We start from the raw sequence: 15,680 nt of genomic DNA on the forward strand, positions 1-15,680 counted from the left end.
GCGCTGTTATTTCGTCGGTGGTTAATAATGATCTTACGATGGATGAAAGATATAGTACACACGGCTCTATAGTCAAGCGGGTGGCAGTTTGATACCAATGGAATGTAGAGGTGCAATGCACGTATCAGCTCATATAATCATGCATTGCTTTGGCGATTCCATAGCCACAGAACAAGGGCTTGAGCAGTCTCGAAGGCACAATTTCTGGGGAGACTTCCTGTCGCCGCTGTAGCTGATCACAATGAACAGTAGCACGGCTGTCAATAGGTATTCAACAATCGCGATTTCTATGTGCTGCTATAGATTGCCACATGCAGCTATATACCCTGTTCTCAAGAGGAAGCCCTTAAGGCCTCAACTTCTTGCTCTTATCCTCAAGGACGGTCCTGCTTGCCTTGTTCAGGCTAATGCCCACCCTCTTTGAGCGGCTGAACTTGCCATCTTTGTTTTCCTTCACCTTGCACCCATCGCCGCCCAAGATGGTGACCTTAGAAACGCCAAACATAGCTTCGCGACCAAACTCACCGTCAATGACAAGTTCTCCATTGGAGTACTCGAAGGTGATCCAGCTCACACCGCCGTTGTCCTCGGGGTCGAGAGACTCGCCATCGTCGAGGTAGAGCTCACCCTTGGCGCTACCCTCTGCATCAAGCGGGATCATAATCTCAAAGTCCAACTGGCGCAAAGCCGTAAGAGTCATTGCGGAAGACTCGCGGAGAGGGAGAATGACACCCGAACGGATGAGAAGAGGGATATGCGTGATATCAACGTCAGAAAATGTATGAGTCTCTCCCTTGCCCTCAACAGCCTCATGCGTGTACCAGTCGTAGTACTTGTCCTTGGGCAAGTAGACGTCGACGCTCGTGGCATCCTCCTCCGTGACCGGGAGGACAAGGATACCAGGGCCGTAAAAGTATTGCAGCTCAAGAGCCCATGTCGCCTTGTCTTCGGGGTAGTAAAAGAGGAAGGGCACCACTGACGGAGATCCATCATCCGAGGCTTTGGCAAAGGCAGTGTACATGTAGTCTAGCAGGCGATAACGGATCTCGATGGCCTTCCTGGCCGAGTTGGCGACTGAATCCCAGCGGTAAAACTCTTGGGAGGCGGCGCCCAACTCGTTGTGATTGCGGAAAAAGGTACCGAAGGCTCCCAGACTGGCCCAACGAGCGCAAAGCTGCTCGCTAACATCACCACCAAAACCGCAGGTGTCGGACCCTGTCATGGGGAACTGGAAGAGGGATGTATAGGCGAGGGCGGTTCGAATGCTGATGCGGTAGTGTTCCCAGATTGACATGTTGTCGCCCAGCCAGTGACCGACTTTGGCGCCAGCACCGGAGAAGGTAGATCGTGTGATGATCAGGGGCCTCTTGTTGGGGCGGCGGGCGAGCATAGCGTCGTAGGACGCGGTACTCATCTGGGCGCCGTAGAGGTTGTGCGTGTCGTATTGCACCAGTCCGTTCTGAGAGACGACGTCTGTGAGGACAGTTTTGTTGGAGAGGCCGCCCTTGTCAGCGTTCCAATCCAAGCGGTACGCGGCATGGTTATGGATAGAGTACTCCGGGTAAAGGTAGTCGCGGCCGTCCAGGCCACACTGGTCGCCAGTCTCGCTCTGACGTTTCTTAGGGAAGAACAACTTGCTTTCCGCGCGCTCAACGTTGAAGTGACCACCGGGACGGGATATCAGGTCACGCTCGGATACTGAACTGTCGCAGCCACCCTCGCCAGGTAGCTGGAACTCACAAGGAAAGCCTGGGAGTGACCTTGGGTTCTCTCGAACAGGCGGAGGCTGAGGAGGGAATCCGACTGCGGAGCCATAAGGATCGCTCTGGTCTCGTCAGCACCATGTTCAGCTAATGGAGTAATGGGGTGGAGAGCTTACGCATGGGAAGTAGCAGGGGAACGACGACGGTTCGTTCATATCGATCCATAGGCCGTCAATGTCCACGCCCTCGTCAGCGTCGAAGAAGATTGAGAATTCAGTGTTCCAGTACTCGGTGACGTTCTCGGCGAACCAATCAGGAAATACTGTGACACCTGGCCAGACGACGCCCAAGAAAGCGGAGCCATTCTGACGCAACAGCAAGACATTGTCCTCGATTGCCCGGTCTAAGGAAGGATAGTTATCCTGGTAACCAAGAGCTGGGTCGACCATGACGATGTAATGCTGGTCATTGTCGTGGAGATGGGACACAAGAGCGCGCAGCTTCTCCATGGGGAAACGCTCTGGGTCACTGGTGAAGATGAGCCGATGATCCATGTAATCTATGTCGGTCCACATAGTTTCGAGGGGGATCTCGGCCTTGGAGTAATTGTAGACAACCTCGGCGACTTCAAAAGCGTCTCGGTATCCGTAGCGGCATTGGTGGAAGCCGAGACCCCAGTCTGTTGTACCTGTGTTAGCCTCGGGGCAGAATAAACAGAGCCGCGCAAGGACTTACAAGGTTGGAAAGTTGGCAGTCCAGCCACTTGAGCATACTGTTTTGTCACATCTGACGGGTTCGACCCAGCAAAGAACCAAAAGTCAAAAACGCCGCCAATGCTGTTGTACTCAAGATATTGACCGTCTTCGTCACTGTTGATCATAACGTCCATGCCATTGGAGTTGAGCAAGAAGACACCATGGGAGCCGGTCTCGCGGTGCTCGAGATAGAAAGGCTGAGTACCATACAAGTTGGCGTTCTCTGGGATCGCGTAGCTGTCCTGGTTCCACATTGTGCGGATGTAGTCTTTGGTGGGCAACCGTAGCGAGTCGGAGTGCTCTCCCAATCCATACAGACTGGGATCTTCGGGTAGACGCGTGCGCAGGCGTAGATACTGTGACTCGAAGATGAGGGATGCTGCCGACGTATCGAAAAGAACCTCGTCGTTGTCCTTGCGGCTGATCGTGAAGGAGAATGGCTCCTCGACGATATCGAACTTGAGGGCATTGTCGTCCGCAGAGGTGCCATTTGAGTCTGGTCGAGGAAACACTGACTCGGGCACTTGGTATACCTGGTTCCCCTTGTCCTGAATCTTCAAATGAATGCGGTCGGCTACACGAAGTTAGTTGAGCCGATGAACATGGCAGAGCACAACGCACCACTTTCGTAAGTAACCTCCAAGGTTAGATCTTTGAGATCTTCACCGTACGCATTGCAAGCTTCTCCGGCCAGACTGAGATCAGCCTTGATCCCATTGTCGCTAATCTTCACATTGCTAGCTGCGTAGCCAGGGCAGTCGGCCAGCAGGCCATAGTCCGGGTATTGGGCGAGCTCCTCTTGGCGCTTACTGATAGCAGCAGCCGAAGCTAGTCCTGCGACGAGGGAAAGTTGCTTCCAGGGAGCCATTGCAGTGGAAGCTGTATGGAGAGTACCTCAAGTAAGCTAGACGGGGTAGGAAGCGACCCTTTATATGTCTCTGGCACCAGCGTCTCGACGTTCCAGGCATCGACTCTCATGGTCCACCACATGGACAAGTCCTTATGCTCGCTTTTCCATGCACACATCATGCATCGGCGGCCACTCGCTGGTCAGCTAGACCTTTTGCAACTAGACCCACCGCCGGCAGGTCCTACCCCAAAGTCCCTCCGGACCGGGCAGAACACCCGGGACTGTACTGATGCCCGTCATGCTCATGTATGCGGAGAAAGAAGTAAACAAGGACGAGATGGCCAGTCAAGGTGCGGACGCACGCGAGGCGCTTGCGAGCATGCACTCCACCGCGGCTACCCACTCGATGCTGTCCTACCACGTCGATGTACGTATAGGGTTACATTCGGTGGCCAAGACGGCCGAAATGTTTCTGGGGCGTCGACGAAGGTGTAGAACATCCGCGGACCGTACGGCTGCAAGAAACCTTGATCCGGTGTATTGGCGCAAAATTAGCAAGGGAGTGTATGGTTGGAGCGACATGACGCCGAGAATATGGTAATTAAGCTTGCATACCCCTGACTACATGTAGTTGGCCAGTGGTGGGCACTCCGCTCACGCGCAAGTTGTAGAATAGACCTCGGATATGTGCGTTTCGAGCAGGCAGGACTCCTGCGGCCGTAGGAGTATGAGCCGCATGATCCCCTGGTCGACAGACGCGTAGTGTTCAGTGTGAGGCTACATGATCACCCCTTTCGACGGTGTTTTCACAGAGCAATCGTTGCTTCGGCTCGAGAAATCCGAGGCATTAAACGGACTGCGTCCGACAGCCGGGGCTGTGTGGTTGTGACAATATGTAAAGGTCACCGGACGACGGTTGTGGAGGTACTGTGCTTTGCGAAAAATGTCTAGCTCTGGAGATCATTGGGTCAACAAGACTCAAGCGAGCTCATTTCAACCTCGTCGGCCCGGCAGGTGGCCCTTGGCGAGACTGTAGGACCAGGCGTGGGGAAACTGAGGGGGGAAAATCCCTGGCATGCCGAAGGAGAGGACAGTCCTGGTACGTAATGTATCGCAATATCCTGCTGATCGGTGATCGATCCGGCCAGGGTATGCATTCAGAGACGAGAATAAGAAAGGGGCAATTATTACGCTGGCGTAGTGACTCCATCGTGCTCTCGATCACGTGCTACCTACCCTGTATCTGCCCATTTATGAAACAACGCTGACGAGGGCGCGATGAGAAAAACATCGTATATGCCATACTTCGGGGGGTCTTCTTTTAACCAGAAGAATTTTATGTTGTTTTTCTCTTGTTGGCTTCAATTTAGTTGCTCTTGTATGCTATATCCCATTACTGCAGGGACTCTTGGTTGTTTAACGCCGGGTTGAATCAACCTCTACGTAATACCATCCCACTGGCGTTCTCGTGAGAATTGCTGGGAATCTACGTTAGTGACCGAACATGCGAAGCATTTATTGCGAGCACATCGATCAATTGACTGGCTGGTCATAATCCGAAAAACCTACTACTTCCGCAACGCCGGGTTTGCGATGAGTTCAATTAGTAAGTTTGCTGCCCTTCATATACCCGAGGTAGGATAGTAGGCACCTAGCTTAGTTGCCTGGTAATTAATTAGTTGTTTCCCCCAGATCAATCATCTGTGCCTGCAACGCCCCACATTTCAGAAACTAGGCCAGGACTCAGGAGCCCATCGTCGTCACGTCTGCACTTCAAACACAGCAATCATAGGTAGCAGCAACACACGAATCCTCCCCCAGTACTATCGCCGTTCGACAACGCGCTGATCGCTAGTCGATAATGACCATGAGTTTTAACGAACTGCCACATCCACAATCACCCTCTCAGCAGCAACAGCAGCAGCCTCTTCGCCAGCAACAGCACTACCAACCTCAAGTACAGCAGCAACAGCAGCACATGGCCATGAACGGCATGAACGGCATGGCCCCCAATGGCCTTCCAGGTCCCACGCCGGCAGGTCATCAGGCCGAGCTGAACTACATCTATGGCATGGTGGAAGAGCTGAGCCGCCAATTGGCAGACAATCGTCGCGTGACGGAGGACATCGTCAACGGTCTCGGCAGGGTCAGGGCAAGGGCGAGGCAGCAAGGCCTGAACAATGACCAAGTCATCGAAGCCTCTGCGGACGACATCAATGGTGAGGACCACTCCCCATAGTGTCGACGTACTCGGCGACGTGCTAACAAGACAAAGGCCAGGTCGAGAACTTGGATGCGCTAATATCTCTCCTATCCGAATCGCTCGAGAAAGCTCGCAACTCGCGCGACGCCAATGCAGCCCTCCTCTCTCAATATGCGTCAACCCTTGCGCTGCTGTTAAAGTCCTTTCACGAGTACAAAGCGAAGCATTTGGCGGATGTGACAGCTTGGCATCGATCGTATCGATCGCAACTCGATGAGGCACGGAGGGAGAACAGCAAGCTTAGGGAGCAGATCTGGGAGATGCAAAGTCATGCCAAGAGTGCAAACGAAAGCTTGCGCACGTTCAGGCGGCAATACGAGGAGGACGAACATCGATGGGAAAGGAGAGTCGGCAGCGTTGCGACGAGGCAAGAGTTACGATTCTGGAAAAGGATGGCCATGCCGGAACTGGAAGACGACGATACCTACTGGAGCGGAGATGACGATATCATCGATCCCGCCGAGAAGGAGAGGCTGCGGATCCAGCAAATTCGGCTGCAGGAACAGCTCCTGGCGGTCGAAAGAGCGGACGACAGTGACGATGGAGGTTTGCCGCAAGTCAATCAGCCGTTCCAGCCTTTGGGTGGAGTCGCGATGCAGAGAGATACCTCGAGCAATCCGCTGGCGCCACCCGTGCTTCCACCAAGGCCACTGAGCGCCGCGTCGAGCACAGGGTCATCGGGAGAGACCAGATGATGCCAGGACATGATTTAATGATAGACTACAGATACCCAGCTACAATCGATTCCTCTCGCATTTGCGAATACAACACATGTTACATTTGACGCAGCCACGAACTTTGTGTGTCCAGATCAACATCCGCCTTGCTCACGCTTATGCGAACCATGGCCATCACTGGCAGCTGCCTCGCCTGCCTCCTTGATGTCCTCTTCATCGCCACGGAGCTTAGCAAAGTATGCCTTGATGTCTTCAGCACCAATTGCCTGCCCGGTCTCGGCGAATTGTTGGAAAAAGGGCTTCAGTTGCTCTTTGAGATGATTGTACGCCATGACTCCCTCAATGGCGCGGACGCGATCAACGTTGCGCAATGCGCTCTCGCCACGTTCGAGTAGACTTCCACTGCCGTGCGTTGACCCGGCGTGCTGCGATGCGCCGTCATCAGAAAGGGGCGGCTCATAGGTCTCTTCTTCTTCCATGAGTTGGGGGTTGCTGTCCAGGTGTTTGTAGCAGCTGGAGCAACGGCAGAATTTGTCCCGGAAGTCCTCTTTAAAAAACAGGGAAAACCGGCCCGGCGGTGGTATTGACAAGTTGGGTAGCTTGCAATCAGATGGAGGGGCTGCTTCAGGCCCAGAGTCAGCCACTGTAGGGGTCTCTTCTTCTGCCCGTTCCCTATGCTGTCCTTCAGTCTTGACGCGCTTGACGTCGCTCTGATCCTCCACATCGTTTTCCGTCTTGCGTTTCCTCGATGTGGTATTGGCAGACGTGGTATCCTCGTTGTGGTTCAACATTACAGCCGGCAAGAAGCCAGATGTTCCAGCATATGGCTTGATCCATGGTTGGGATTCAATACACTTGTAGCAGATGAAACCTTCAAAGTCATCCTCACCCGGAAATCCAGGGGGCATAGGAGGATCATCATCCTCGTCCGCCACGGCTGCCTCGTTCTTGGCTGGGTGGCTCTCCAGCGATTGTTCATTCTGTTCTGCAATAGTTGCCAGTGTGTCACCCACCTGTTGAATGGCGGGCTTCTCCGGTTTCACCATCTCGAACCATCTGGGACCCATGCCTACGAGACACCCTGGGTGATACCAATCTTCACCGCACCCGCCCGTCTCAACGGACCCTAGACCCATACACTGAAACATTGTCCCCTTCTGCTCAAATGGATCATAATCGCATTCGCAGCCACAAAATCGGTTCTTGAAGTTCTGATTGTATCTGTTGTTGGCGTCTGGCTCTTCTCCGTGGACATCTCCTTTCGTGTTCGTCTCGCTGTTTGTTCTCAAGGTGCAAGGGCTGGTGGAGGGAAGTCGCGGCGTTCCGCAATCGCATGTGAAGTTGCGCTTCTGAAAAATCTCGACCAAAGTGTGCTCACCATGGCATTGAACGGAACAGGCGTAGCACACGCCAGCAGGCGTCCATTGTTGAGCGGCGGATGCGGGCGGCGGGCTACATGTGAGGCAGGCGAAGACGTTCTGGCGTAAGGGTCCCAGTATCTTGGTACATGTGTTTATGCTCTACATGTGTTACTCATGACGGAGATGATAGGACAGCAGCGGGCGAACGAACATATGGAAGCGCCTCGCGGGCGTCTGCCTCGAGGGCTTCTTGATCGCGAATAAAACTGTGCTGTCAGCCTAAGCGTGATGAGTAGCGAGCTCTCAATCATACTCTGCTGCTGTTTGTGAGGCACTCGATTTGTCCGACTGCGCCGAGAAGCTATTGCCGCGCTGTGCCGTTGAAGTTTCTTGTTGCATCGGAGCAGCGGAGTCGTTCGCCATGATCTCCTGCTCAGTGTATCGGTGAACAATCTTAAGGACAAAAAATGGATCCGAATTCGAATCGCAAACCCGAGCTGTCGAGGGGTGAAGAAGGTCTGGGCAAGTTGACGCGAGCCACGTCACGTACGTACAGTAGTTGTGGCTAAGTGACAAAATAAATGCTGTGATACCAGGCTGCGGTTGGCCGTTGCCGGCGCAGTATTCTTTTCACCCTTTCTGCAGCCACTTTACGCGCTCTGTCCTAAAAAGGAGTAGCCCAGCTACTTTACGCGCTTTGACGCGTTAAGACGCGACACGAACGAAATGATCTCCAGTTTCCCTGCCGACGGCTCACTGCACTTCAATGCAGCTTCACCCTTTGACCTGCGGACCTCGCATCAGCAGGGCCTACCGCGAAGAATTGATTCGAGCGGTCTGTACACATACTTTTCGCATAAACTTTTCTTTCAACAACACACGAATCCAGCATGAGGTACGTCCCAAGTACAATCTACCTAACCCCTCAATCGCTAACAATAGTAGCTCTCCCCTGCGGGATCACCCTTCCTCAGGGAATCGCGGCGCGCGTCCCTCTGCGAGTCGAAAACGCTCACGTGCGAGAGATGAGGGCGATGGCTCATCCGTTGGCTACGGCTCGAGTCCCTTGCCATCCTCGCCGCCTGCTGGCTTCAGCATTGCCCAAGGTGGTGATGACGCTGAGGACGATGTGTTGGAAGACGACCAGCCCGAAATTCAAGACGACATTGACGACGTCGACGAAATGGCAGATGATGATGTTGACCTGTTTCGCGAGGGTTTCGAAGGTGACTATCAGAATCGGGAAGATGACCACTACGAGGACATCGACATTGATGATGCGCAATATGGCGCTATGGACGCCGCCGAGAGGCGGCAACTGGAAGCGAGGATGAACAGGCAAGATCGCGAGGTTGCTCGTCGGCAGAGAGAGCCTGGAGCCTTTTTACCTGGGGATGAAGACGATGGTGATATGATGGACCTCACAGCGCAGCCACGACGTCGCCGCCACCATTATGACGAAGACCAAGACGACGCTATGGATCAAGATATTATGGAGGAGGAACTCACTTTAGAAGCACTGAGCGACATCAAAGCACCCAACATTACTGAATGGGTAGCGCAGCCTGCCGTGCAGAGGACGATCAAGCGCGAGTTCAAGCTTTTCCTGACCGAATATACAGACGAGTCGGGCCAGTCAGTGTACGGGAACCGCGCCAAGACTCTGGGTGAAATCAACGCTGAGACGCTCGAAGTGTCTTACGAACACTTGACCGACTCCAAGGCCACTCTGGCTTTCTTCTTGGCCAACGCACCGGCAGAGATGATCAAGTTGCTTGATGAAGTCGCCATGGAAGTCGTCCTCATCTATTACCCGTCCTACGAACGTATCCACTCTCAAGTACACGTTCGCATCTACGATCTGCCGGTTCATTACACTTTACGACAGCTCCGTCAATCTCACCTGAATTGCTTGGTGAGGGTCAGCGGTGTCGTCACTCGTCGTTCTGGGGTGTTTCCCCAGCTACAATACGTCAAATTCGACTGCACAAAGTGCGGAGCTACCTTGGGTCCCTTCCAGCAGGAGTCGAATGTGGAGGTCAGAATCTCATTCTGTCAGAACTGCCAGTCTCGCGGGCCTTTTACGGTTAACTCGGAGAAGACGGTATACCGCAACTACCAGAAGCTCACTCTGCAGGAGTCTCCTGGCACCGTGCCGGCCGGCCGCTTACCACGCACGCGCGAGGTGATCTTGCTGTGGGACCTCATTGACAGTGCAAAACCGGGCGAGGAAATCGAGGTCACTGGTATTTACCGCAACAACTACGATGCCCAGCTAAACAACCGCAACGGCTTCCCAGTGTTTGCAACCATCCTTGAAGCCAACAATGTGGTCAAGTCTCATGATCAACTTGCGGGTTTCCGCATGACACAAGAAGACGAGAAGGAGATTGCCAAGCTGAAGAGCGACCCAAACATTATCGACAGAGTCATCGAATCGGTTGCGCCGAGTATCTACGGACACACTGACGTCAAGACTGCTGTTGCTTTGTCACTGTTTGGTGGCGTGCCAAAGACCACAAAGGGTGGCCACCATGTTCGTGGCGACATAAATGTGCTGCTACTAGGCGATCCCGGTACCGCCAAGTCGCAGGTTCTGAAATATGTCGAGAAGACAGCCCATCGCGCCGTCTTTGCTACAGGTCAAGGCGCCAGTGCTGTCGGTCTGACAGCATCTGTACGCCGCGATCCCATGACTAGCGAATGGACGCTTGAAGGCGGTGCGCTGGTGCTTGCTGACCGCGGTACATGTCTCATCGACGAATTCGACAAGATGAATGACCAAGATCGGACTTCTATCCATGAGGCAATGGAGCAGCAGACTATCTCTGTCTCCAAGGCTGGTATTGTCACAACACTGCAGGCCCGGTGTGGGATCATCGCTGCTGCCAATCCTATCGGCGGGCGCTACAACTCGACCATTCCATTCTCAGCCAACGTAGAGCTCACGGAGCCTATTCTGTCACGTTTCGATGTACTGTGCGTCGTACGCGATACAGTGGAGCCATCTGAAGATGAGCGTCTAGCGCGGTTCATTGTTGGCTCCCACTCGCGCAGCCATCCCCAAGCGCAGCCAAACCAAGAATCGACCGACGGCGGCGATGAGTCGCAGCCAACTGAGACGCAAGCGTCCTCAGCCAGGGCGACTGGAGAGATCCCGCAGGAGCTACTGCGCAAGTATATCAAGCATGCTCGAGAGAACTGCCACCCCAAGTTCTTCCAGGTGGACGAAGACAAGATTGCATCGCTGTTCGCCAACATGAGGCGCGAATCGCTCGCAACAGGCGCCTACCCCATCACGGTACGTTGTAGTAAACATTTCTTGTTCAGTTGCAGTGCTAATGAATACAAGGTTCGTCATCTCGAAGCCATTATCCGCATCAGCGAAGCTTTTGCAAAGATGCGTCTATCAGATAGTGTCTCTACTGCCGACATCGACCGTGCAATTGCAGTTACCGTTGACAGCTTTGTGGGCAGCCAGAAGGTGAGCTGCAAGAAAGCGCTGGCGAGGGCGTTTGCCAAGTACACGCTATCAAGACGGGGGAGGGGGGCCGCGAGCCAGAGTCAGCGGAGGCCAACAGCCGTGATGACTTGAACTAAAGACAAGATATGATACCTAATTGGCTGTGATCTGGCCTGGATGTTGACGGTTCATGAACAACGATAGATGTGATTTCCAGGACTTGATCATTGCTTGTGTCGATAGGAAATATGACAAGTTCGCTAGTCACACCAATCAGCATCATGTCCTCGATATTTACAGACAGCCAGCGGTCAAGGGGAGGCCCCTGAATTATTACTCTGCTGCTTGTTGTTGGGGGCTGCATCTTGTCCCCGCTTCGAGCTCCTAACCTAAGTAGTCTGTTAACTTAACTTGAATAGATAGATCATCATCAGCCTGTGTACTTACTTAAGGTGAGTGCAATTCCCGCGGCTTTTTGTTTCACAAATAATCGAAAGCTCAAATTCACGTCACTAAAAAGAGATATTGTGTTGTTGATGCTCAGGGAATGCGGGTTTACGACGACGCCCTTCGACTGGTTCGAATTCGACACGCCCCTACACAATTCGCATCGGTCGGGGCCTTTTTAATTGCCAAAGGGTGTTCCTTGTTGCGGAGCTGCCCCAGAGCCTCGTTGTGATGCATGTTGGTCGCCTTGTGCATGTGCAGTATGCACGGTCCGCCATTGAACGTGCGCGGCACAAGCATGGGTCATGGTCGGAGACCGTTATCACTGCGCTCAGTGTCTATTTTTGAGAGAATTTCAAGGAGGCTTAGCCCAGCCCTGCGGCATGTTATTTCCCCCCCCTCTAAATAGAGCTGAAGGCTGAGCCTCTTGTCGTCTGTGTGTCCCACCTCCCGAGGACAAGCACAGTTGATGCAAACATGGCCCTCCCAGGAGCGATTACAGCGTCATTCGTGTAATCCTTCAGAGATATTGAAAGTCGAAGTGTCTTCTAACCTTGGACCCTCTTCAAATTCAGATATATCTGTTTCTTTTGCGTGCGAGTTGGACACACGTCTTTGATCTGGCTCTATTATACAATACTCGCCTCGGTGGAGGGCAGTTCACCATGGCCGACCGCCCACTACACCCTGTGGTTGAGATCAATGAAGATGGTGTCTCGCCTGATTCTTCACAACGCAGTCCCGTCAAAGAATTCTCGCCCACAAACATCTTTCGCCGCCATGGATACCATCGCATGGCCTCGGATGGCAGCCAGGAGATGATGACCTACAGAATGCGACCGGGGGGAGTACAACAATGGGAGACAGCTTGTGACGACTCAGATAGGGAAGGATTGGGCATCACAGGTGTTCCTTGGAAGATACAACGCGTGCCCGTGGGCTCAAAAAGTACTTCGCCAAACACACCCCGCTCGGCCCAAGGTCTCTCCTCCACCAACTCGACACCGCACTCGTTTAGCAAACCTTTCAACTCGCATCCGGTAAATCATCAATCCTCATGGTATAGCGAATCCCCAACTGTAGCAGAACAAGGCGATCCACACCAAGACAACAAGCCCAAGTTCCAAGCAATGCCCGCCAGGAGCATCCCCGAGGATGGACATGCTCATCATACAAGCAACGGGCGTCCAGAGGCGGACGAATTCGACGATGAAATCTTTCACAAGGGTTTTGGTATGTTCCTAGTATGGTGATCGTCTCATCATTCGTCAGGCAATGAGCGAATCTGAATACTTATGATTGCAGGGAAACCGCCGCTGTACTGCTCTTCGTCAGGCGATATCCACGTGAAAAGAACAAATTGGCTTTCCTTCACAATTTTCTTTTTGAGCATCTACTCTACTATACTCTCCGGTATCTGGCTCATTGTCTCTATTGTCCAACCTCGATGGGGCCATCAGATCTCGTCACGACAGGGTCTGTTACCATCGACAGCAACAACTCTAGCGGCACTTGCCAGCAAAACGATTGAAATGAGTTTTGTGACAGTGTTCATATCCTGTCTAGGGCAAGTCTTGACTCGCAGGAGCATTTTACGGGGGGCAAATGGCATGACACTCGGTGAAATGACGATGCGCAACTGGGTAATCCAACCTGGCAGCTTGATCACTCATGCCGAAGCTGTACCCACTGCCGGCTTCAGCATTCTGGGAGCAATGACACTGACGGCAACGGTGGCCGCGACATTCTACACGACTGCATCGGACGCCATGGTGGCACCCAAACTGAAGTATGGAGGCTGGGAAAGCAAAGAGCTGACTGGCCTTGTTCGCACTTCCTACGCCAACCCTCAATATGTCGCAAAAGAATGTCCCTCTCTGCTGAATGCGCAAGACGAACCCCACGCGGCCGCGTCGTGCTCCAACGTCCTTTACTCGGGTGCTAGTTATCGGAACCTCCTGAAGTACATGTCGGTATGGACAGAGATCAGCGAGAATGGTACCGGCGGCATGACGGACCTGAAGGATCGGCCTGCAGGAACGACGCTTCTGTTTGATAATACCACAATGGAAGCCACCTGGATCGAGACGGAACATTCAAGCATGGAAGCCAACTTTGCCACGTGGGACAGAGTGATTAACAATGTCACGATGGCCATGCCGCATCCGGGTGTGTACGCTGCTGCGACCGATGAGGCCAACAGTATCCTCCAGCCCGATGATCTGGCCGGTGTAGGCGAGTACATGATTCGAGCTGGGGTGGTGAGTCCCAGCATCAACGTCATGTGCGTGAACATGAACCGCGATGAGCTGGCGCCCCTTGTGTACACGGAGTGGCTCAATGCAGAGACAGATGACACAGGTGTTGGGGACCAGAAGGGCGCCGCAGCGGGCTGGGAGTCCACCATCCCGAGCGTTCCATACGAAAACGAGGATAATGACGCTATCATTGACGACTCATTTCTGAACAGTACGGCTGTAGATGATGTGTTTCGCTGGGGACAACAGTACTATCGATATCCTCCCGTGTTCCCAATGGTACGGGCACCTACCCCTGACCGCCGTGTGCACCACCCACTGACTTCAGATGTGTAGCTACCTTCCAACTACAACATGATCACGAATTCGAGCGTCTACAACTCGTCATCAATATACATTTTGGCCAAATCTCCCGCACTCACTGACTTTACTCTCTGCGAACTGAACTCATGGACATCGCCCAATTGCTCAACTCGCTTCGACATTTCAGGCACGGCGGGAGCTCGCATTACCGCCCATTGCGAAGACGCAAATGACAGAGACAGCTTTATACAATCCTTTGACAATGGGTACCCGGCATGGGGTGGACCCTCGAAAGACTGGAAATGGCTCGCCGATGCGTGGCGGCTTTCCATGGACCTAAACGGGGGCGTCTACAACAACAATGCCTCGAACGCACGCATCATCACGCAACTTGCTTTACAAGACCCTTCTCTACCAAAAATGCTTCCTTCCATGGCAGAGGCGCTTGCGGTCTACGCTTCATCAACCCTCGTCTCTGGAGCGATCGATTCACCCTTTGTGCACTATTGGGAACATAACCCAAACATACTCGATCTTGGTGTTCGCCAGGCCTTTAACGCCTCAATTCGCACACAGCAATACACATCTGGGCATGCCAATGACTGGCAAGCCATCTTCTATGTTATTCTCTCTCTGGTCTTTGTGATCAACCTGTTCTGCTTGGGCTATTTCGTCACGCGCTCCGGACTCGTCACAGACTTCACCGAGCCTCAGAATCTCTTTGCACTGGCCGTCAATTCTCCGCCAAGCGAGGCACTCAAAGGCACTTGTGGTGGTGGGCCCGGCGGCGAGAGCCTAGTCATCCCTTGGAGAGTGGCGTATGCACCAAGTGCAAACCACTACTTCTTTGAAGAAGCTGAGCGCAAGGGGAAAACCAAGGCTGCCAGGAGTGAAGTTGAATTCAGTGATAGGGTGCATCCAAAATCAGGTACGAGCTACAAGAGGCTAAGTTCGCGCGAGGGATGGTTGTATGGTTTTTAGAATATGCTGTAGTTGGTACGAATGAGAAGAACTGGCGAGTTGACTTCATGTATGGCCTGCACCTTATTCCCCTTTTGTAGGACCAGACTGAGACAATATTCTGAGGGATTCTGTTGAGGATCCAATTCTCATCTGGCCCTTTATCTTGGCTTGATGACAATTGAGTGCGTTCTTTTTCTTGGTGGCTGTTGGTTGGTTTATCAAAGGGCTTTTCGACCTGGTCCGAAAGAGGCTCTATGCTCTCGAGATCATCGTCACCCTGTTTATACAATACTTCAGGAGAGTGCAGCCTTTTGAGACCATTTGTTCCCGATAATGACATGAGTTTAGCTGCGGAAAAGGTGATCCTCGCAACTAAATTGTCAAGTCGGAACGCCAAGGTGAGACGATACTGGCCCTCCAAGCTTCGACAAGACCGAAAATTGAGCGGCGAGAAGACCATGGCTACGGGGCGCGGTTGTTTGATGGAAAAGATAAAGTGCGCACGGGACCCAAGAAGCAGAGCTTGAGCGAGGCAGTCCAGCGAAGCGGTAATTTCGAATGCACTTTCCTTTTCGGACCCTTTTCTGACACTCTGCGCATGTCGTCCACTTGTGCATGCTGCCGCGTCCGCCCATGC

The 15,680-nt window shown here is 53.1% G+C and overlaps 5 protein-coding genes across 5 annotated transcripts; 3 read left to right on the forward strand and 2 right to left on the reverse strand.

The window, feature by feature from the left end:
• Positions 1-346: 346 nt before the first annotated feature.
• Positions 347-3,326, reverse strand: J7T54_000826 (alpha/beta-glucosidase-like protein; the record flags this gene model as incomplete). The annotated part of the gene is made up of 4 exons (XM_051504855.1): positions 347-1,825; positions 1,880-2,382; positions 2,439-3,032; positions 3,080-3,326. The coding sequence occupies 4 exons, from the start codon at positions 3,324-3,326 to the stop codon at positions 347-349; spliced, it is 2,823 nt and encodes a 940-aa protein (XP_051363539.1).
• A 1,843-nt stretch (positions 3,327-5,169) lies between these two features.
• Positions 5,170-6,266, forward strand: J7T54_000827 (uncharacterized protein; the record flags this gene model as incomplete). Its single annotated transcript, XM_051504856.1, has 2 exons — positions 5,170-5,527; positions 5,584-6,266. The coding sequence occupies 2 exons, from the start codon at positions 5,170-5,172 to the stop codon at positions 6,264-6,266; spliced, it is 1,041 nt and encodes a 346-aa protein (XP_051363540.1).
• A 116-nt stretch (positions 6,267-6,382) lies between these two features.
• Positions 6,383-7,673, reverse strand: J7T54_000828 (uncharacterized protein; the record flags this gene model as incomplete). Its single annotated transcript, XM_051504857.1, has 2 exons — positions 6,383-7,547; positions 7,627-7,673. The coding sequence occupies 2 exons, from the start codon at positions 7,671-7,673 to the stop codon at positions 6,383-6,385; spliced, it is 1,212 nt and encodes a 403-aa protein (XP_051363541.1).
• Positions 7,674-8,499: 826 nt separating this feature from the next.
• Positions 8,500-11,204, forward strand: J7T54_000829 (DNA replication licensing factor mcm2; the record flags this gene model as incomplete). Its single annotated transcript, XM_051504858.1, has 3 exons — positions 8,500-8,504; positions 8,555-10,910; positions 10,962-11,204. 3 exons carry the CDS (start codon positions 8,500-8,502, stop codon positions 11,202-11,204), a joined length of 2,604 nt encoding a protein of 867 aa, XP_051363542.1.
• A 1,445-nt stretch (positions 11,205-12,649) lies between these two features.
• Positions 12,650-15,141, forward strand: J7T54_000830 (uncharacterized protein; the record flags this gene model as incomplete). The annotated part of the gene is made up of 4 exons (XM_051504859.1): positions 12,650-12,752; positions 13,086-14,056; positions 14,114-15,008; positions 15,074-15,141. 4 exons carry the CDS (start codon positions 12,650-12,652, stop codon positions 15,139-15,141), a joined length of 2,037 nt encoding a protein of 678 aa, XP_051363543.1.
• Positions 15,142-15,680: the final 539 nt, after the last annotated feature.

Source organism: Emericellopsis cladophorae (genome assembly GCF_022114955.1).
Source record: "Emericellopsis cladophorae strain MUM 19.33 chromosome Unknown NODE_11_length_583618_cov_114_125112, whole genome shotgun sequence".
Lineage (NCBI taxonomy): Eukaryota > Fungi > Ascomycota > Sordariomycetes > Hypocreales > Bionectriaceae > Emericellopsis > Emericellopsis cladophorae.